The sequence below is a fragment of the Myxine glutinosa genome, chromosome 1 (genome assembly GCF_964187855.1).
Source record: "Myxine glutinosa chromosome 1, kmMyxGlut1.1, whole genome shotgun sequence".
Lineage (NCBI taxonomy): Eukaryota > Metazoa > Chordata > Myxini > Myxiniformes > Myxinidae > Myxine > Myxine glutinosa.
In genome coordinates, this window is record NC_136261.1 from 409361339 (window position 1) to 409383270 (window position 21932).

Below are 21932 nucleotides of genomic sequence, written 5' to 3' on the forward strand. Positions count from 1 at the left end.
AAAAGCACTTAGCGTTACTCCCGACAGATGGAGCGGCAGCAGCAGCGGCTGTCACGCTCGTGCCTGAAGCCTTGAGATTGATAGTTGTCCCCAATTCCAGCGGAGGTTCAGCATCCGTTCGCTCTGACGTAGCAGCACTTGCCGGTCGCTCACCAGTTATCCCCACAGTGATGTACGGGCGTCCGTATGCTTCCGATTGTGTCTGCACCTCGTAGTACACGAGTGCCAACTCATGAGCCTTTGCCAGCATTAGATCGGTCGTTTCCAGCAATCTTTGACGTATTATCGGCGAGTGAATCCCCGAAACAAAAGAATCACGCATCAAATCGTCACAGATCTGTTCGTGCGTCCGAGTTGCAGTTGTACAGTCCTTAGCTAAACGACGGAGATCCTGGACGAAGTGGTCGATGGATTCCGAAGGGTCTTGTCACTGTGAAGCGAGCAGGTAGCGAGTATAGACTACGCTCCGAGTCTGAATGTAGAATCGACATAGTTCCGCTTCGGCGGCAGCGAACGTGTCGCACTGAGAATTGTACTTGTAGACGGAATGGGAGACGTGGGAGTTAAGAACAGCTAGCTTGGTCTCGTCCGAGAGGTCCGCCTGGGCTCCCAGGTAGCTTGTCATTAGACGTAGCCAGTGCAGGAGCTGTGCAGACGAGTCCGGTGCTTGAGGGTCCGCTCCGAAGATCGGTACATGTATCAGCTTGTGAGTCATGACGAACTCGTTCAAGACAAGAGATGTATTTCGATTAATTGTTGTAAAAACCAGAGTTTCAACATTGGCTCAGTTTGTGAGTTTAATCGAAATAGATCCCGAGCAATTCCTGTAAAGAAAACCAGCGAACATCATATCAATATTCAGCATTCATCTGGATCAGTAAAGGGTTTACAAACGAGCACAAGCAAGCCTCAAACAAAGTGGTTGTATGTACCATCTATTTAAGCACCTACGTAACATACAGTAAATGTCACAGGAATGATCATTGCGCTGGATGTCCGAATTTTTATAACTGCCGCGCAGTAGACAAAAGTCGCATTGTCACCTGGGTTCAGACTTAGACACAATTTCATGACAGGCATGTCCAAATATCAGCTTCCTAACTCAAAATGTGCCTGAGATAATGGCCAGAAGAGAAAGGAAATGTATAAGTACTTAATCAATCGCTAATAATTAAATAACTCATCAATTAATTGATTAATCAAAAAACAAAAAATAGCGTTCTTGACAAAGTACTTGCTCATTATTGTGCCGAAATTTCAGCTTCCTAGCTCAAAGGATGTCTAAGATATCACCCGGACAAACAAACAACAAAGAAAACTTAAGTACAGATGCATTCAAAGTACACCACCCCCATGCCAAATAATTAAATATCCTACAGCGCGGCAATACTGCAGTGCAGCTCATAGAGAGTGCATTGGGAGCGAGAGACGTACAATAATTCATTGATTAATTGCATAATTAAAATCAATAAAAGATTATCATAAAATATTTTCTTAATCAATTGGCTAATAGCATAACTAAACCACTAGTGCTTCATCCGAAGATGTATCTTTTAGAAATTTAATTAAAGAAGTCATTAATAAAAAAATTAAATAATTAATTGATTAATCAATAAATAATTAATGGCTTAAATAATTAAAATAATAATAATAATAATAATACATTTATTTTATATAGCGCTTTACAAGAAGCCCAAAGGCACTTTGACAGAGTACAAAAAACAAGTGCAAAAAGACAAAAATCATTAGGTAAATAATTATCAAAGCAAAAGGAAGGAGAAGGAGAAGAGATAGTCAGGGGTTAAATGCTGTGGGTTAAATGTTGAATGCAGTGTTGAACAGGTGGGTCTTGAGTGATGTTTTGAATGTGGTGAGTGAGGAGGAGTCTCTGATGGTGTGCGGTAGTGAGTTCCAGAGGGTGGGAGCAGCGATGGAGAAGGCCCTGTCCCCCCAGGATCTGAATTTGGTCCGGATGGGGGGGGGGGGGGGGGGTCAGGAGGTTGGTACCAGCAGAGCGGAGGTTGCGGGTGGAGTGTGTCTGGAGAGGAGGTCAGCCAGGTAGGATGGGGCCAGGTTATGGAAGGCTTTGTAGGTCAAGAGGAGGATTTTGTACTGGATTCTCTGGGGGATGGGGAGCCAGTGAAGCTTATAAAGGACGGGGGTGATGTGGTCACGGGTCCGGGAATGGGTGAGTAGACGGGCAGCGGAGTTCTTAATGTATTGGAGTTTATTGGTGATTATTGAGGGTGATTGTTGAATTAATCAATAAATCAAAAATAGCCTTGACAGCCAAATCACTTGGTCATTGTCATGTCCAGATATCAGCTTCCTAGCTCAAAAGGTGCCTGAGACATTGCTCAGATGAGAAATAGAATAAATAAATGATTAATAATGAAAATAAATAAATAATAATCATTAAAAAATGAAATAATTAATCAATTCACCAATAGAACACATAAACCACCACCATTTCATCAGAATCTGTAACTAAATTATTTTTTTTTACTCATTAATTAAATAATTAATCGATTAATTGATTAATTGATTAATCAATAAATCAAAAATAGCCATTCCAGCCAAATCACTTGGTCATTGGCATGTCCAAAAAACAGCTTCCTAAATCATGTGCCTGAGATAATGGCCAGTAGAGAAAGGAAATAAATAAGTACTTTTTTTTTTTGTATACTGAATCGAGGCTCGTGAAAGAGCTAACATTTATTTCACAAACAAATCAACCAGACAAACAAAACACACAAAAAGAGGGAGCGGAAGACAACATGGGGAGAGAAGGGGAAGCACACAACCACAACATTTGAGAGCAGGGAGAAGTGTGGGAGGGAGAGGGCTTGGGGGCAGGAGGCGTGGGAGGGGGAGGGCGGAGGGGAGAGGTATAAAACACAAGGGGACCGAAATTAGCGGGGGTAGAAAAGATCAAGGTTTTGGATGGTGGAGGATAAGAGATGGTGGTGAACAACTGTTTAAAAGACCTGGAGGGTGCAGTGGGATTGAAGAGAGTGAGGGAGTTTGTTCCAGAGGCGGGAGAAAAGAGGAATGAAGGAGTGAAGGTGAGCAGAAAGTCTTGATTTTGGCAGTTTAACCATAAGAGGGTTGCAGGCAGATCTTGTGCGACCTGTAGGAATATTTGGGGGACAGAGCCCAGAGAGGGCTGGGGGGGGCAAGGCCAGAGAGGAGTCGGTAGAAGACGGAAAGACCACCAAGCTGCCTGCGGTGAGTGAGTGAAAGGCCCTTGGAGTTAGCTTCATCGCGGGAGATTCCAATGATTCTGAACGCTTTGGTTTCAACAGCGTGAAGACGGGCTAGGTGTGAGGCAGGAGCACCAGACCAGAGGGGAGAGCAGTATTCCATAGAGCTGCGGATGAAAGCCTTGTATGTGGTGAGGAGCGCAGGTGTGCCAAGGAAGGACTTCGCACGACGGAGGATGCCCAGTCGGCGACTGGCTTTGGAGGCCAGATTTGAAATGTGGTTTTCCCAGGAAAGATCATGGCAAATAGTGAGACCCAAAAGCTTGAGTGACAGAACTTCTTGGAGAGGATTATTCAGAAAGTGGATGGGAGGGTTTTCCAGTCGGTCTTTTCGGAGAGACATCGTAAGAGTGTGAGATTTATCAGGATTGAAAGACATGTTCCATTTGTTTGCCCAGTCTGTGATTTTGTCCAGGTCTGCAGAGAGTGAGGAGGCTGCAGACTGCCGATCTGAGGGATGAGGAATGGAGCGACAGAGAGTAGAGTCGTCAGCAAAGAGATAGAGAGGATTTTCAAGAGAGTCAGAGAGATCATTGATGAAGACCAGAAAAAGCACAGGGCCCAGAACACTGCCTTGGGGAACTCCAGCCTGAACAGGAAGAGGAGATGAGAGAAACCCATTCAGGGCCACACGTTGACTACGACCAGAGAGGAAGTCCGCCAGCCATGCATGGAGATTTCCATGGATACCAAAGGAGGAGAGTTTGGTGAGCAGAGCAGGGTGCCAGACCGTATCGAAGGCATGTGAAATGTCAAGGGAGACAGCTCTAATTTCATGTTTGGCGTTGAGGACCTCCATCCATTGTTGAGAAAGCAGAAGCAGCATGTCCAGAGTAGAGTGACCAGGTCTGAAACCAAATTGATGATCAGAGATCAAGCCATTGGAGAAGAGGAAAGATTTCATATCTGAAGCAATGATGGATTCCATGACTTTGCTTTGCTGATACTTGATTAATCGCTTATAATTAAATAACTCATCAATTAATTGATAAATCAAAATCAAAAAATAAAGTTTTTGACAAAGTACTTGCTCACTATTGTGCCGAAATTTCAGCTTCCTACCTCAAAGGATGGCTGAGATATCGCCCGGACAACCAAGAAAACAAGAAAACAAGTACAGATAGATACAATCAAAGTACACCGCCCCCATGCCAAATAATTAAATATCCTCCAGCGTGGCATTGACGGGGTGCCTCCGGTGCCAGGCAATACCGCTGTGCAGCTCATTGAGACTGTATTTGGAGGGAGAGGTGCACAATATTTGATTGATTAATTGCATAACTAAAATCAATAAAAGATTGTCATTAATATTTTCTTAATCAATTGGCTAATAGCATAACTAAACCACTTGTGCTTCATCCGAAGATGTACCTCTTAGAAATTTAATAAAATAAGTAATTAATAAAAAAATTAAATAATTAATTTATGAATCAATAAACTATTAATCGATTAATTGATGAATCAATAAATCAAAAATACCCTTTACAGACAAATCACGTGGTCATTGTCATGTCCAAATATCAGCTCCCTAGCTAAAAACGTGCCTGAGATATTGGCCAGATGAGAAAGAAAATAAATAAATAATGAATGAATGAATGAATGAATGAATATGAATGATCGTTTTAAGGCCATTTTCCCTGCTAGAGCGGGGGTTAGCCTTGCGGGCCCCATGACAATCATGGTTCCCTGTTTGAGGCAATGTTTTTATGGCCGGATGCCCTTCCTGACGCCAACCCTTGGTCACCGCTTACGATGCGTAGGGATACAGTGTACCTATTTTAAACCGGGGTACACACCGGGATCATTCATCCCAGCAAGCTGGTACTCAAATTTGCCGACTTCGGAAGGATGACAGGCTGAGTCAACCCCCCTGGCGTTAATTCAGCGATCGACCAGGATTCAAACCCAGGATCCTAGGATCCCAAGCCGGCACCCTAACCGCTAAGCCAACACCAGGTTAATGAAAGTAAATAAAAATAAATAATTAATAATGAAAATAAATGAATAATAATTGTAAAAAAATAAATAATTAATCAATTGCCAAACAAAACACATAAACCACCACCATTTCATCCGAATCTGTACCACAAAAAAAAAAATGTTTTAGTCATTAATCAAATAATTAAATAATTGATCGATTAATTGATTAATCAATAAATCAAAAATAGCCTTGACAGCCAAATCACTTGGTCATTTTCATGTCCAAATATCAGTTTCCGAGCTGAAAAGGTGACTGAAATATTGCCCAGAAGAGAAAGAAATATATAAGTACTTAATTAATCGCTAATAATTAAATAACGAATCAATTAATTGATTAATCAGTAAATCCAAAATATATTTTACAGCCAAATCACTTGCTCGTTGGCATGTCCAAATATTAGCTTCCTAGCTTAAAAGGTGCCTGAGATATTGGCCAAATGAGAAAGAAAATAAATAAATGATTAATAATGAAAATAAATAAATAATAATCATTAAAAATGAAATTATTAATCAATTCGGTCAGAGAACACACAAACCACCACCATTCCATCAGAATCTGTAACTTAAAAAAAAAAGTTTTTTTAGTCATTAATCAAATAATTAATCGATTAATTAAAAAATCAAAAATAGCCTTTGCAGCCAAATCACCTGGTCATTGGCATGTCCAAATATCAGCTTCCTCACTCAAAAGGTGCCTGAGTTAATGGTCAGAAAAGAAAGGAAATCTCATTAATTAAATAAGTACTTAATTAATCGCTAATAATTAAATAACTCCTCAATTAATTGATTAAACAAAAAATTACGTTTTTGACAGAGGACTTGCTCACTATTGTGCCGAAATTTCAGCTTCCTGACTCAAAGGATGGCTGAGATATCACCCAGACAAACAAGAAAGAAAGAAAGAAAACAAGAAAGCAAGAAAGAAAACAACCAGAATGAAAACTGAGTACTCCCTTTCAGCGTGCGTAACTGCCGAGCCCCCTTCTGTGCCCAGCAATGACGTTATGCAGCGCCTGGAGGTGGCAGAGCAAAGGTGCGGTGTACAACAAGAAAACAAGAAAGAAAACAACCAGAGTGAAAACTGAGTACTCCCTTTCAGCGTGCGTCATTGCCGAGCCCCTTTGGTGCCCGGCAATGACGTTTGCAATGCCTGGAGATGGCATAGGAAAGGAGCGGTGTACAACAACCATAATGAAAACTGAGTACTCCCTTTCAGCGTGCGTCATTGCTGAGTCCCTTCGGTGCCCCGCAATGATGTTATGCAGAGCCTGGAGATGGCATAGGAAAGGAGCGGTGTGCAAAAATCAAAGCCCACTTAGACATGAGATGTGTGCAATTTCTTGAAGCTGCAAGTGCCAACATGCATCGTCTGTGCCGTTACATGTCCAACCACCCACACATTAAGACTACACCACAAAGACACTACAATGGCATCCATTAAAACATCCACCGACCGATCAGCGACAATTACAAAATAAACACACCCATACTCGCATCACTTTAAATGTAATCGATAACCTGGGCCTAAACATTATCCTGGGCACTAACCCCACACCCATCTTCAACGCAGAGAGATTACTTTCCAGGTCTGATCGTGTTCACCTTTGACACCTCTCCTGTGCATGCCACCCTCAGATTTTACAGTACAAACATCGACTCGACGACACCAGTGAAAAAAACTTGCAAAACCTCTTCAACTACACCCTACACACAATAAAACACATTATGAAGGGGATGGTTCCATGAAGGCAAGAGCGCAACATCTTGGATGTGACGGATCTCTGGGTCACTTCCGGGAGATCGATCGTTGGTTATCCCCACACCACAGGCCTGTTCGAGCAGAACTGAATGGGGCTAATCAAGAACAACAAAAACAATGCCTCGAGGGGAAGAATGTGAACTTCCTCTGGAAGGCATTCCCTCAAACGGTAGAAAAAATGAACAAAAAAAATGGACACCAAACCTAACTTTTGGAAGTTTAATCAGGAGGGGGTCACTTGGAATGTGCGAGGATTGGAAAAGCTTGGTCAGGTTGAATGGTTGATATAGCAGCGGGAGCAAAATCAAAACAGAGTGGAAACAGAGGAGTCTGTAATCCTGATGTGAAGGGCGCTGTGCTTCTTCCCCATATTCCTCTTTCCTTCATCATTCCCCCTCTCATTTCTACCCTTTCCTCTATAGCTGCCCCCTCTTCACTTGTTCCTCTTCCCTTCTCCCCATTCCCCAATGTGTTTTCTTGTTTATATTGAGTTGTGGTGATTACACAGATAGACAAACAAGGGAGGCGAAGGAAAATATTTTAAATGTTTATTAAAGTCCAGAAAAGTAACAAATGTAAAATAACAACCAAATCTCACGATTCCGAATACATCACGATATATATTGTTGTAAATGTGAATATTTAGTACTTTAACATGAGTGAAGTGAAGAACAAATGAATGATGAGGTTGAAGGTGATTGAATATAAAGAAAGAAATTACTGATTAAACTTGGGATAAATTGATTATATTCCCCAAACTTTCGCTATTATGATTAAAAAATAAAAACGATTGTTGAATTAATCAGGAGATTGTGCTTCAAATACACGGACATGGGGTTACATTCTCCGACAATGGTGATATTGTGGGAAGATGAAGATGAAGATCTTGGAAGGTTTTCAGTTTTCAGAGCAGTCGATGAAGATAAATCCATTTTCACTCAAGTTTATCATTTTAACAATTATTAAGAACTTTGTTTCAAACTCTGCGAACTAATTTTGGAATTTTAAATATTCATCTTCTTGTTGTTTAATCTCCTTTGTTTCCTTTCTCTCTGTATTTTCTACCTGTTGCAGATCTAGATCTTCACCTGTTGATTATAAACCACAGTTACCTATTTGGAAGGTTCTTCTCTCTCAGGTCTAAACAGGGTGTGAGTTCAAATAGTCCTTGAAATTCTTTCACTTGCTTTTTTCAAATTATCCTCATCCAGTTAAAATTTTCGTGAGTCTTTGAAATTTAATATCTTCTAAATCATTGATTATATGTTTCATTTAATTTTAAAACCTGCCATCTCCAGAATTGACGTGGAGCTTCCTGAGTAAATGATCCTCATTTTTCCATCTTGAATCTCTTCTCCACTCTCTGGTTAATTTCCTCCTCCATCCTTGATTAGTTAATTTGTACATGATACATGGATTATTTAAAACCCTCTTTTCCCATTGCTCTATAGACACCCTGCACCTTCATCAGGACATCCATCAATCTGGAGTGCTTTGGGAGAGGTTAGAGGGGTTTGACACTGGAGGAGACCACTTAGTTCATGAAGAGCCCTTTACCAGCTGACACAAGCTTCATCATGCCACTTTTCACTGCGTTCAGAACATTTTGAGTACGAGCGTGCTGTACTTTTTCTCTTGGAAGTAGTGGTTCGTTGTTGGCAATTTTGGCAATTATAACTGCACATTCCCTCAAGCCATTCAATGATTTGATTCTCTCCTTGAATCCTGCTTTTGCTTCTTGTTTCTCACCCTCAATGAGCAGGTCGATGTACTCTGGAGTTTGCAATGGGTTGGGTCTCAAAGCAATTTCGTTCAGCCGTTTAAGGCACTGAGAAGTTTCTTCAACAAGTTCCAGCACGTTCCGTTCACAAACATCAAACTCCATTTGAAGCTGTTGAAACATCTTCTCTGTTGTCATTTTCTCTCCGAGTGCTTCCTCGTACTTCTTCTTCAATTCTCCATACGTTTTTTTCTCCTTTTTAGTGACGTATTTCCATTTATATTTTTGGTTGAAGTGAACATTCCAAACACATTTTCCAGGACAAACTATGCATTTCCCATTTGTCATGGCTGAGCATTTATACTTATCTTCATCATTTCCATATGCACAAGAGTCGTGACAGGTAAAGTGACACCGCTGGCAGTTGGTTATAAACCCTTTCGCTATCTCTTGTTCTGGAACAGTGATTTCTACTTCGAACTCGAAGTCTTTGTTTGCATCCATAAGAGTCTTGTGTTGTTCTAGAGCTGCAGTTGTTTTCCGAATTTCTTCTAATTTCACTAACCCTGCATTGATTTGTGGTTGTAAACCTTCCAAGGCAGTTTCTAGGCGTTTTCGCTCCTTAAGAACTTCCTTCGTCAAGGTCAGGCTCTTGGTCTCCATTTTTCCCAAAGCAGTGAAATACTTTTCCATGCTCTTTGTTCCCATCTTCCAGAACATTTCATCAAACTCGTCGGCATCACTGTCACTTCCTCCATCATCATTTGTGTTCTCGGAACATTTAGCAAACACAGCTGAGTTATTGAATTTGAAATGAACAGGGTGGTTTCCTTTTGTTTTGGAACAAGGTACATCAGCTTCTTCTATCGCTGTCAAAACTGGCGGAGCTTGTCCATCTGCAAACGTCACAAGGATTTGAATGTTTTCTTCTATGTCTTTTCCAAAAATGGAAAGTATAGAGTTGAAGATGTAATTCTGGGTCAGTGTGAGACGTGCTAATGCTGCTTGTACAACAAAGCAAATGCAATCAATCTGATCTATCCCTCCTGCTTGGGAAAAAAACGTTCTCATCTGCTCCACGATCTCCTTGTCTCGTTCCATTCCACGTGTGTCTCCAAATCCCGGTGTGTCGATTATGGTGAGAGAGAACGGAATGGCAAATCCTTCATGATGAATGATTTCATAAGCGATGATTTCAGACGTTTGACTGTGTGCCTGGCTTTTGTTTGTTGTTTCAGCGACCAATTTGAAACGGAAATCGTCTTTCCTCTCTACCTTCAGGATGTGGTTGATCATGGCATTGATAAGAGTTGTTTTTCCTGATCCTGTCGCTCCAACGATCATTATGGTTTTGTTTGACCTTTTATTCACAATGTCACCAAATCTATGTCGATTGTGACCTATTTCAGTTAATGGAATCCTGTAGACTGACGGTGGTCCCTTTTCTATCAATCTGTCTTCTTTGCAAAAAATTCCAGGTCCTGTTTTCATAGTTTTGGGAAATTCTTTCTGTGGAACTTTTCTTGTTGACCGTTCTTCTTTTCCACCATCACAATTCTTCACTGAATTATTGCTTTGCACCCCCTGGTTTCTTCCAGTTTCATTGGCATTGCCTGCTGCTCCAATATCAATTGCTGTTTGTTTCTTTTCACATATTTCTGATGTTATATCTTCACTTTCTATTTTTGTTTCTTTTCTTCCTGTTGTTGCTGCTGTTGTTGATTGTTTCTTTTCATGATTTTCTGATCCTGTATCTTTACTTTCTATCATTGGTTCTTTTGTTCCTGTTGTTGTCATTGTTGTTGTTGCTGTTTGTTTATCTTCATGAGTTTCTGATGTTGTATTTTCACTTTTAACCTTTTCTTTTTCTGCTCCTTCTGAAGACAAAACTCGTTGTTTTTCTGCTGCATTTCTGCTTTCTCCATCAGAAGGTGACACAACAGTTTGGAATGATGCCGCCGTTATTGTTGTTGTTTCCTTTATTGTTCTTGTTGTCGTTGCATTTACTGCATAATTGGTTGACATTTTTCTTGGTTGATGCTCAAATTTGATGCCAAATACCTGCAAGAAAAAAGAAGAAGAAAAAACAGTGCATAATAATGTCTACATTTCACACCACAAGAGATGAATGTGCCAAACGGGGAATAATAAAAAACATGCCAATCTACATTATCCACGTGTTGTTGCCAGTTGGGAGGAGGAGGGGAGGGAAGGGGCAGAGGGGTAAGTGCTGACATTCTTTAAGTGTTCACAATATGTTTAAGGTAAGTGTTGAAATTTGATCATACTTGGCACAAAGACAATACATGCTGGTATACAAAAGCACGTCATTTTGTTTCATGATGCGATCAAAGATGGCTGACTGGTGTCCATTTTAGTTATACAAAACCCGATATTGAAAACGTCAACCATTTATAGGTCATGCATTTACCAATCTTGTTCGAACTTGGCACACAACATGAATGATGGGTTAAATATGCACGTCATTTTATTTCGAGATCAGATCCAAGATGGCCAACTGTTGGCCATTTTGTTTTTTTAATGTGTCCCCAACCATTTTTCGACATGCATGTACCGATTTTGTTCAAACTTGGCACAAAGCCAATACATGAGAGTATACATATGCAGAAGATTTTGTTTTGTAATCTGACTAACGATGGCCGACTGGCGGCCTTTAACCCTGTACAGCAAAATTACTAAAACCACAGGGACTGTGACATGATGTGTTTTTCTTCTTATGTTGTCTTTTGTTAATTTCTGTCTTATTTATGTAAACGTTCTGCTCCATGCTTTCTTCTGAATATGTACATGGTGTGAGTTTGAACTTGCAGAAAATAAATTAATGACCATAATGAATTGCTAAGGCTTTCATGCTTTGTGGTTCTTTAGGAGGGCTCTTTAGATTTATTAGACTATGTAGATCCTTTAGACCTGTAACTACTGTTGAAACATAAAATTGCGACTGCTTAGACCTTTTAGACCATTTTAGACCCTGCATAACCTTTAAGACCCTTTCGTCTCCTGAAGACTTTACACCCTTTAGACTGCTTAGACACCTTGACTCTTAGACCTAGAGCATTGGTTCCCAACCTTTTTCATCCCAGTACTCCTTTTGTCATTAGGTATATCAGTTATTACCCCCAACTGCAAACGTTTGAAGTTTGAAAAAAAAAAAAAAATACTTGAGTGCATTCAATAAGCCTCAGCATTTCAGCTGTTATTGCAGGGCGTGATGATGCAAGTTTTGATGTTGTGGAATTTTTTGCTACATTCCTGGAACTAAAGTTTTTTGGCATCTTTCCATTAAATAGCAGAATTAGAGTTTAATACCATGGAATATTATGCATTCCCAAAAACCAAAAAACATACCTGAAGGTATCCAAATGTTTTCTTGGAAGTTTTTCTTGGAGCAAAGCCGACGCGTAAGATCACCACCTGAAACATTTACAAGAAAGAAATAGAACCCAAATTCGCATGTACATGCAGTATGATAATAAAATGTAACTAACAGCAACCTGTGGAAATTCCACATCATGTAAAATGTGACCAAGTCCTCAAGTCCTCAAGCCGTCAAATGCCCTCCAAACTACAAGTCTTCAATCCCCTCCACACTACAAGTCTTCAATCCCCTACACACAACAAGTCGTCAAATGCCCTCCACACTACAAGTCTTCAAATGCCCTCCACACTACAAGTCTTCAAATGCCCTCCACACTACAAGTCGTCAAATGCCCTCCGCACTACAAGTCTTCAATCCCCTACACACTACAAGTCGTCAAATGCCCTCCACACTACAAGTCTTCCAATGCCCTCCACACTACAAGTCTTCAATCCCCTCCACACTACAAGTCTTCAATCCCCTCCACACTGCAAGTCTTCAATCCCCTCCCCCCAAAGCCTCAATCTCCTCTCCCAATTGGTCTACTCTCTTCTCCCAACTGTGTTCTCCCCTCTCCCCTTCTTATTCAAGTCCTCTGCTCCTGCCTCCAAAAACTCTGAATCTACACCCAACCCCCTCTGAATTCCATGTTCTCAACCCCTCCTCCCATTGCCGCAACCTCTTTCTCCCAACTCTTTACCCCTACCCCAACTCTGTCCTCCCCTTACCCTTTATTCCCATTATTAATGTTTCTGTTCCGGTTTGTTTTGAACAATGTTAAAAGTAAATAATAATATTGTTCCATACAAATAATACGCTTATTCTGTTTGTTCCATTCGAAATTGAAGATTCTCAAGAACTGTATATTGCTTGGTCTGGTCTGTTATTCTGTCTGCACGTCAATCTCCTACAGGTCACAATTTTCCTCTGATCTTCATGAAATCTAAACAAATGATGGAAGTAGTCACAAGCTGGAAGCCTATTGTTTGTGAGGTAAAAAGGTCACAGGACAAGGTCACAAATCGTCAATTTTCATCCAATTTACTTGATATCGATGAGTACGGTATACAGTGCCTTCAGGACGTATTCACACCCCTTGACTTTTTCACATTTTGTTGTGTTCCAGCTCGAATGTAAAATGGATTGAATTGAGTTTTTTTCACTGGTCTACACATAATACCCTGTAATGTTTCAGTGGAATTTTTTTTTTGACATTTTAACAAACTAATTACAAATGAAAACCTGAAATGTCTTGAGTCAATAAGTATTGTTACGTTTGTGGGGGTAGGGATACTTTAGTTCAGGTAGATTTGCATAGATTAGTGTGCTCCGATTTTCGTACAAGAAGAAGAACTACCATGTACTAAGTAGGGATCCGGTAGGTCGTGTGTTCGGATTAAGTGTGACGTGTGGCCATACGAAGGGTGGCTCTTGTGCTAATTAGCTCAGGGATTTTGGGTAAAATATCCCTTGGACGTCATTACTTCTGTATCTATTCCTTTGTCTCTTTTGGCACCACACCATAGACACGTAGAGATAGAATCCCACATTTAAACACTTGTTAATAATAAACTACCGGAAGCCAGTACATTGAGCCCTACCGCTGACAACCCTGACTTGGGAGGTGCACAGAGCAGGCAGGACTGTGGGGTCACGCCCCCAAGAGCAGTGATTGGTTAGAGGGAGTGCGAGGCGCTCGGGGATTGGTGGAAGGATGACGTCAGCGAGAACGTTCTGGAGCGGGCAAGTTGGCATGGACGGGTTGAATTAGGGTGAAGACGACATCAGAGCCTGGGTGATAAAAGGGTGCTCCAGCAGAGATTCGTGCTCCGTTTCACTTCTCTCCCTTCTCTTGTAGCTTGTGCCTTGTCGTTCTGGTGATAATAGAAAACGATCGTTATTGCCGCTCTTGTCCCTTCTGATTTTGACACGATCATGAACGACCGTGGTTGGGAGATCTTGCTGGTGATCGTAAGGAGGAAGAGCTGTGGTTTTCCAAGCGCAAACGAGCATTGCTTGTTTGCTGCAGCATGACGAGGCCAGGAGTGAACGGACGCACGGGGAGGCTTCATCGCGAGCGTCCACATTCCGAGACTTGTTGTTGGTTGTGAGGCGGAAGAGCTGTGGACGGAGAGTTGGGTTTTACCGGCGCGGCTGGACGAGCAAGCTGCACACCTGCCTTTCGGGACGCATAGTGAGGCCTGCTACACGGGCGGGCAGTTCCCACCAACTACCGGGCGGTTCCCGCCAATGCCCCAGGCGATTTTGACGACCCCTGGCGAGACCCCACCTGTGATCAGAGTTAAGTGCACCCACACACATTATTTTCAGTTATCTTTCCCCGTGTCCGTGTTTCAAGTCTGTTGTGGGGACGTACCAATTTAGGAATTTATTTGACCGTGTTTTATTTTGTATTACCGGCATTTCTTTTAATAAAGCCGGTATTTTTGTACATTTTAATCTAGCCTCGGTTTGAGTTTATTTTCTGCAGGTTTGAGGACTGCCGGTTAGATCCGTGCAGGTAAGTGCTCTTCAGCATCCTCTTCCTCCTCCTCCCCCTACCTTCTCCCCCGCCCCCCTCCCCCGCATGTATTAACTCCACCATATTTTTGAACTGAACGCTTCGGAGTAACAGCTTGTTCGGCTATTCGTTCCTTGGAAAAATTTTAATTGCCAGGTGACAGTATTCAACCGCTTTGCTATGATACTCCAAATTGAGCTCAGGTGCATCCAATTTCCTTTGATCATCCTTAACATGTCTCGACAACTTGATTGGAGTCCACCTGTGACCAATTCAATTGATTGAACAATAACTCGAAAGAAACACACCTTTCTATATAGTATGAGGCCCCACAGTTGACGGTGCATGTCAGAGCAGAAAATCCACCATGAAGTCCAAGGAACTGTCCGTAGAACCGTGAAGCATCCCTACCGTGAAGCATGGTGGTGGCAGCATCATGCTATGGGGATTGGGGATGTTCTTCAGTGGCAGTGACTGGGAAACTTGTGAGAGTAGTCGAGAAAACAATGAATGGAGTCAAATACAGGCAAATCCTTGAGGAGAATCTGCTTCTGAGTGCAAAAGACCTGAGACAGCGGTGAAGATTTACTTTCCAACAGAATATAATTGTGGGGAGGCATATATCTGGGGAAGGGTATAAAACAATTTCTCGAGTGTTGAAAGTTCCCAAGAGCACATTGAGCTCCATCATGTGGAAATGGAAAGAATATGGAACTACCCAGACTCTTTCTAGAGCTGGCCATCTGAGCAACCGGGCAAGAAGGACCTTGGTCAGGGAGGTGACCATGAACTCATTGACCACTCTGACAGAACTATAGAGTTCCTTGGCTGAAATGGGAGAACGTGCTGGAAGGACAACAGTCTCTGTAGCACTTCACACATCTAGGCTTTATGGGAGAGTGGCCAGACAGAAGCCACTCCTGAGAAAAAGGCACATCACAGCATGCGTGGAGTTTGCAAAAAGGAACGTGAAAGACAGAGAGCATGAGGGAAAAAATTATGTGGTCTGATTAGAAAAAATTGAGATCTTTGACCTGAATGCAAAGTGCTGCATCTGGTGGGAACTAAGCACTGCTCATCACCAATCTAACACCATCCCTACCGTGAAGCATGGTGTTGGCAGCATCATGTTATGGGGATGTTTTTCAGAGGCAGGACTGCGAGACTTGTAACGGCAGAGAGAACAATGAATGGAGCCAAATGCAGGCAAATCCTTGAGGAGAACCTGCTTCAGAGTGCAAAACACTGTGGACTGTGGTGAAGATTTACGTTCCTACAGGCCAATGACCCCAAGCATACAGCCAAAGCAACACTGGAATGGCTTCAGAAGAAGAAAGTGAATGTCTTTGAGTGGCTCAGCCAAAGCCCAGACTTCAATCCCATTATGAATGTATGGAAAGACTTGAAGATTGTTGTTCACCGACACTCTCCATCCAACTTGATAGAGCTTGAGCTAATCTGCAAGGGAGAATGGGAGAAACTCTGCAAATCCAGATGTGCAAAACTGATACAGACATACCCAAGAAGACTTGAAGCTGTAATCGCTGCCAAAGGTGCTTCTATGAAGTATTGACTTAAGGGGTTGAATACTTGTCTAAATTAGATATTTCTGTATTTCAGTTTAATTATTTTGTAAAAACTTCTAAAAAAAAAACAAAGACAATTCCACTTTGACATTATGTGTAGATCAGGGACAAAACATCTCAGTTCAGACACAGAGGGTTGCAGGACACAAAAGGTTACAATCTCCAAAATCGTGATGTTGTGGGAGGATTAAGATGAAGATCTTGGATGGTTTTTAGCTTTCAGGGCAGTCGAAGAAGATAATCCCTTTCACTCAGGTTTATAGTTTTAACAATTATTAAAGACTTTGTTTCAAACTCTGAATTTATTTTGGTATTTTAAATATTAATCTTCATATTGTTTAATCTCCCTTGTTCCCTTTCTCTCTGTATTTTCTACCTGTCATAGAAATAACAACAGTTACCTATTTTGAAGATTCTTCACACCGAGGTCAAAACAGGGTGCGAGTTCAAATAGTCCTTGAAATCCTTTCACTTGTTTTTCAAATTATCCTCATCTAGTTAAAAATTTTCACGAGTTATATCATTTCATATCTTTCAAATCATTGATTGTTTAATTGATTGAACTAGCATGACTCGGCGTGCTCCGCGCGCCTCACCCCACGTCGTTTCAGAGGGGTAGGCATCTTTGACCATTTCGGTGTCTTTTGGGTCTTCATGGTGTTTTGGGGTTCAGGGACTTTTGGATCCTCTGGACCTTTAAGGGTATTTTGGGTCTTTGAGGTGTTTTTGGTCTTCAGGATCTTTTGGGTGTTTTTCAGGGTGTTTTGGGTCTTCGGGATGTTTTGGGTCTCGGGGTGTTTTGGGTCTTCGGGGTGTTTTGGGTCTTCGGGGTCTTTTGGGTGTTCGGGGTCTTTTGGGTCTTCGGGGTGTTTTGGGTCTTCGGGGTGTTTTGGGTCTTCGGGGTGTTTTGGGTCTTCGGGGTGTTTTGGGTCTTCGGGGTGTTTTGGGTCTTTGGGGTGTTTTGGGTCTTCGGGGTCTTTTGGGTATTTTGGGTCTTTGGGGTCTTTTGGGTCTTCGGGGTGTTTTGGGTCTTCGGGGTCTTTTGGGTGTTCGGGGTCTTTTGGGTCTTCGGGGTGTTTTGGGTCTTCGGGGTGTTTTGGGTCTTCGGGGTGTTTTGGGTCTTCGGGGTGTTTTGGGTCTTCGGGGTGTTTTGGGTCTTCGGGGTGTTTTGGGTCTTTGGGGTGTTTTGGGTCTTCGGGGTCTTTTGGGTCTTTGGGGTATTTTGGGTCTTTGGGGTCTTTTGGGTTTTTGGGTATTCAGTGTCTTTTTGAGCCTCAGGGCCTTGAAGGGTATTTTGCGTCTTTGTGGTGTTTTGGGTCTTTGGGGGTCTTTAGGGTATTTTGCGTCTTCAGGGGTCTTGGTGGGCTGAAGGGTCTTGGGGGAATTAAAGGGTCGTCAAAGGTCTGAGGGGACTCAGCAGTCTTAACGCAATTAAGAGGATTAATTAAGTGGGTGGTGATTTTATTTGAAGAAGAACACGTTTTCGTCGCATGTAAACATAGCGACATACTGACGTAACCATATACGTTTGGTCTATTACAATAAGATTAAAAAATCTGTCATCTTCAGAATTCACGTGGAGCTTCCTGAGTAAATTATCCCCCTTTTCCTCATCCAACCTCTTCTCCACTCTTTGGTTAATTTCCTGTGGAAACCCATGTCAAGATTGAATAAATCCTGTTTCATGTACACGGGAAACCCAGAGTGAGCACCAAGCATTGAGGGTGCGCAATCAGGACACACCAAGTAAATTTGTCCATGCTTTTGTAGGAAACTTTGAACTGTGTTGAAGACATCCTCTCCATGAGTGGTTGTTGCTGGAAGTTCCAAAAAATAAATTCATCCTTCAAGCAGCCTTTCATCACTTTGCGTTTGGAGTAAATCGAGTTTGGAGTGCGAATATGTGCAAAATTACCTGTTTAATATTCTCTTCCTGCCTTCAAAGACTTTCCTTTACACTTGAAAAACTCAATGGCCAATAGGCGGTGCTTGAGACGCTGGGGGAGAGGGTGGAAGGCATGGCCTGGAGAATGCACGGTGCTTGGGACACAGACAGGAACAGGAACTTTACAGACAAGTAAAGTGCTAAATGTTTTTTTGTAGTTTTTTTTGTAATTTTCCTGGAGTTTTTCAGAAGCAAACCCCAATTAATGATCAAACAAGACTGAAAGTCTAATATCGACGTAGCCAGGCTTGTTTGATACTCTAGTCAAAGAGGATAGCATGACCTGGGTGGTGATACCAGTTAGAGAATAATGTAAGTATTGATTTTTAGGACTTCATGCATGGACAGCCGGTTTGTGAATGACTTGGGTAAAAAAACAGCGAATAGGAAACAATGGACCGATCAATTCCACATTCCTGTGCCACCTTCAGTTGAACATCAGGCATTGACAGCACGTTCTCTATATTTTCATTCCACATTTCAATCATTTCAATCACAAATTAATACTACAGTATTAATACATCAAAATATAATGTTAAATCACGATTGTATTGAGATGTTATCAAGCCAGCAAACCATCATCTATTCACTTCCGGATTCGGGAGCAAGATCCATGTCGATCACATTTCAAAATTATAATTGTATTGAGGATTTTCTGAAACCTCCTACCTACCTTACGACACTCGCTGAGACCCTAGAACATTCCGCAGAAGGTTATTATATTTCTTTTCAGTCAAATATGAAACTGTAATGCTGGCTAAACGTGTCCCCCTGGCATGTGACCAGACCCTGATCTTCGATTGGTGTACATTTGTAGAGAAATACGGACAGACAAACGCTGTTCGTGACGGCATTGCCCTACGGGCTACACCGTAAAAACATCTCGGGGCGGGTTCAAATGGTACGATGATAAAACAATAATGAGAATGTATATAAACTGCAACCAAGCAATTAATTTTTGCAAATATTAATATTCCGACCTTAATCATCAGATTGGGGACAGTAATGAACCTGTTTCAATACCAATGATTAATATATCCGAAAAACATACCCAAAGGTGTCCAAACGTTTTCTGGACGTTTTCCTCGGAACAAGGACGATGCAAAAAGATCACCACCTGAAACATTTACACAAAAGGTAACTCAATAGAACTCAGAATCCCAAGCAGGTATGATATGATAATATGATGTAACTCATATATCGTATTTGGCCCTATCTATCACTCAATGGTGAAGAACAACATAAAAAATTCAAAGGTCTTCACCAAAATCTAATCATTTCGTCCTTGTCACACACCCAACCTCTCCACCAAATTTCGCCTCAACCTTTTGAGATATCCTATTCACAGACAAACAAGAATGACGTCGTGCAGAGAGCACAACACTTGCAAAATCCATAAAACGAATTTGACCATAAAAATAATTGATGGTTTCATTAAAAAACAAAACTTGCAAAACCCTTTCAAAACTTCAAGTCAATGGTATGAAAATTGAGGATTTTAGAAATAACACCAAAGTTGACCTTTGGCCTATGTTGACCTTTTGACCTCAAAATTAATCAGCTTCTTGCCAATGACCAACTTCATCATTTGGTGAAGTTTCGTGAAGATTGGTTTAAAATTGTGACCTGTAGGCAATTAACTTACAAACAGACAGACAGAATAACACACGTGACCAACAAATACACTTAAAATCTTCGATTTTCACAAATAACAAATTGATAGGGGTGAAAACAAACATCCACCTTTGGGGATAAGCGTATTATTTATATAAATCTTCTCATTAGGTAAAAATCAAAGGTGATGCATGATAATACAATTATTATAATTGGGTAAGAATCATAGGTAATGTACGATAACACTGTATAATACAATTTTTACAATAGGGTTGGATTCATGGGTAACATATAATAATACAATTATAATAGGGTAAACACTGTATAATACAATTATTACAATAGGGTTGGATTCATGGGTAACATGATAATACAATTATAATAGGGTAAACACTGTATAATACAATTATTACAATAGGGTTGGATTCATGGGTAACATGATAATACAATTATAATAGGGTAAACACTGTATAATACAATTATTACAATAGGGTTGGATTCATGGGTAACATGATAATACAATTATAATAGGGTAAACACTGTATAATACAATTATTACAATAGGGTTGGATTCATGGGTAACATGATAATACAATTATAATAGGGTAAACACTGTATAATACAATTATTACAATAGGGTTGGATTCATGGGTAACATGATAATACAATTATAATAGGGTAAACACTGTATAATACAATTATTACAATAGGGTTGAATTCATGGGTAACGTATGTTAATACAATTATAATAGGGTAAACACTGCATAATACAATTATTACAATAGGGTTGGATTCATGGGTAACATATGATAATACAATTATAATAGGGTAAACACTGCATAATACAATTATTACAATAGGGTTGGATTCATGGGTAACATATGATAATACAATTATAATAGGGTAAACACTGTATAATACAATTATTACAATAGGGTTGGATTCATGGGTAATGTATGATAATACAATTATAATAGGGCAAGAATCATGGGTAATGTATGATAACACTGTATAATATAATTATTGTAATTGAATAAGAATCATGGATAATGTATGATAAAATAATTGTTATAACAGGGTAAGAATCTTCGGTAATGTATGACAACACTGTATAATATAATTATTATACTGCACCTGAAGAGACTCACTGATTCCTGTAAGAATATGGAGAAGGTCCTCAAGCAGGAATGTGTCCCGACAATTGGGTTTGCTTCGTCGAAGTTTCGCGAATGATTATTATATAAAGTTGGTGCGTGGAGAAAGATGGGGGAGGGAGGGGCGTGGAGAAAGATGGGGGACGGTGGGGCGTGGAAAGAAAACCGTGACTCATTTCAGAGAAAGTATGGAGGAATTAACAACAAGGAGTATCCAGAAAAACGGATAATTTCCTGGAAGTTCAAAACGATATTTTGAATGGGAAATGAAGTGACGTTTTTGATGTTTTATTTAACTTTTTATTTTATTTTATTTATTTTTTATCATATACAAGTTGAGTACAGGATAGCTCATTTGCTCGTTCGTGCTGAACAGCAGATATACAGGGTGTTTATAAAGTGAATGTGAAACATTTAACTTTAATACGTTTTGATGGACGTTAGATAGAAACAAACTGCCAACGGCATATGAAAGGATTTTTCATAAAGTTTTGTTGAAGTTGATGTTTCATTGTTATGTTATTGCCGTTGTTGGGGCTAACAGGGTGGCCTGGAGGTACGCATGTTCGCCTCCAATCTGTCTGGCCTGGGTTTGAATTCTGACACAGCTATAAACTCAGCAAGGTATTTTACAGGTCGGTGAGTCATCAATGTGTGTGCCTTCCCTCGGATGGATGTCAAACAGCGTCCTGTCTGCCAGCCTTCGTTGGTGGATGTTAAAGATCCCAAGGTGTCCTTCGCGAAGAGTAGGCGAGCTATCGCCAGCACCCTGAACAAATTACAAATTCCTACCCGAACTGTCAAACATCAGGGCTGTCCAGTCGGTTCGTGAAGACTCAGGCCAAGTTCCCCAATAAACACAACATAGGTGGGATGGACACAAACACACACACACACACACACACACACACATACATACACACACACACACACACACACACACACACACACACACACACACACACACACACACACACACACATATAAATATATATTGTTACGGTTCTCCGC

The 21932-nt window shown here is 40.9% G+C and overlaps 1 protein-coding gene across 3 annotated transcripts in view; it reads right to left on the reverse strand.

The window, feature by feature from the left end:
- Positions 1-7536: 7536 nt before the first annotated feature.
- Positions 7537-21932, reverse strand: part of LOC137417605 (uncharacterized) — a 68304-nt gene continuing 53908 nt past the window's right edge. Inside the window, exons 1-4 of one of the 3 annotated variants that reach the window (XM_068103511.2) lie at positions 20902-21031; positions 19205-19270; positions 12092-12157; positions 7537-10783 (exon numbers count right to left, since the gene is read on the reverse strand). In XM_068103511.2, coding sequence (XP_067959612.2) covers positions 8537-10747 — 2211 coding nt within the window. In that variant the 5' untranslated portion in view covers positions 10748-10783; positions 12092-12157; positions 19205-19270; positions 20902-21031 and the 3' untranslated portion in view covers positions 7537-8536. Of the gene's footprint in view, positions 10784-12091; positions 12158-19204; positions 19271-20901; positions 21032-21932 lie in introns of those variants that run through there. The other 2 variants (XM_068103522.2, XM_078770482.1) reach the window with 2 other exon arrangements.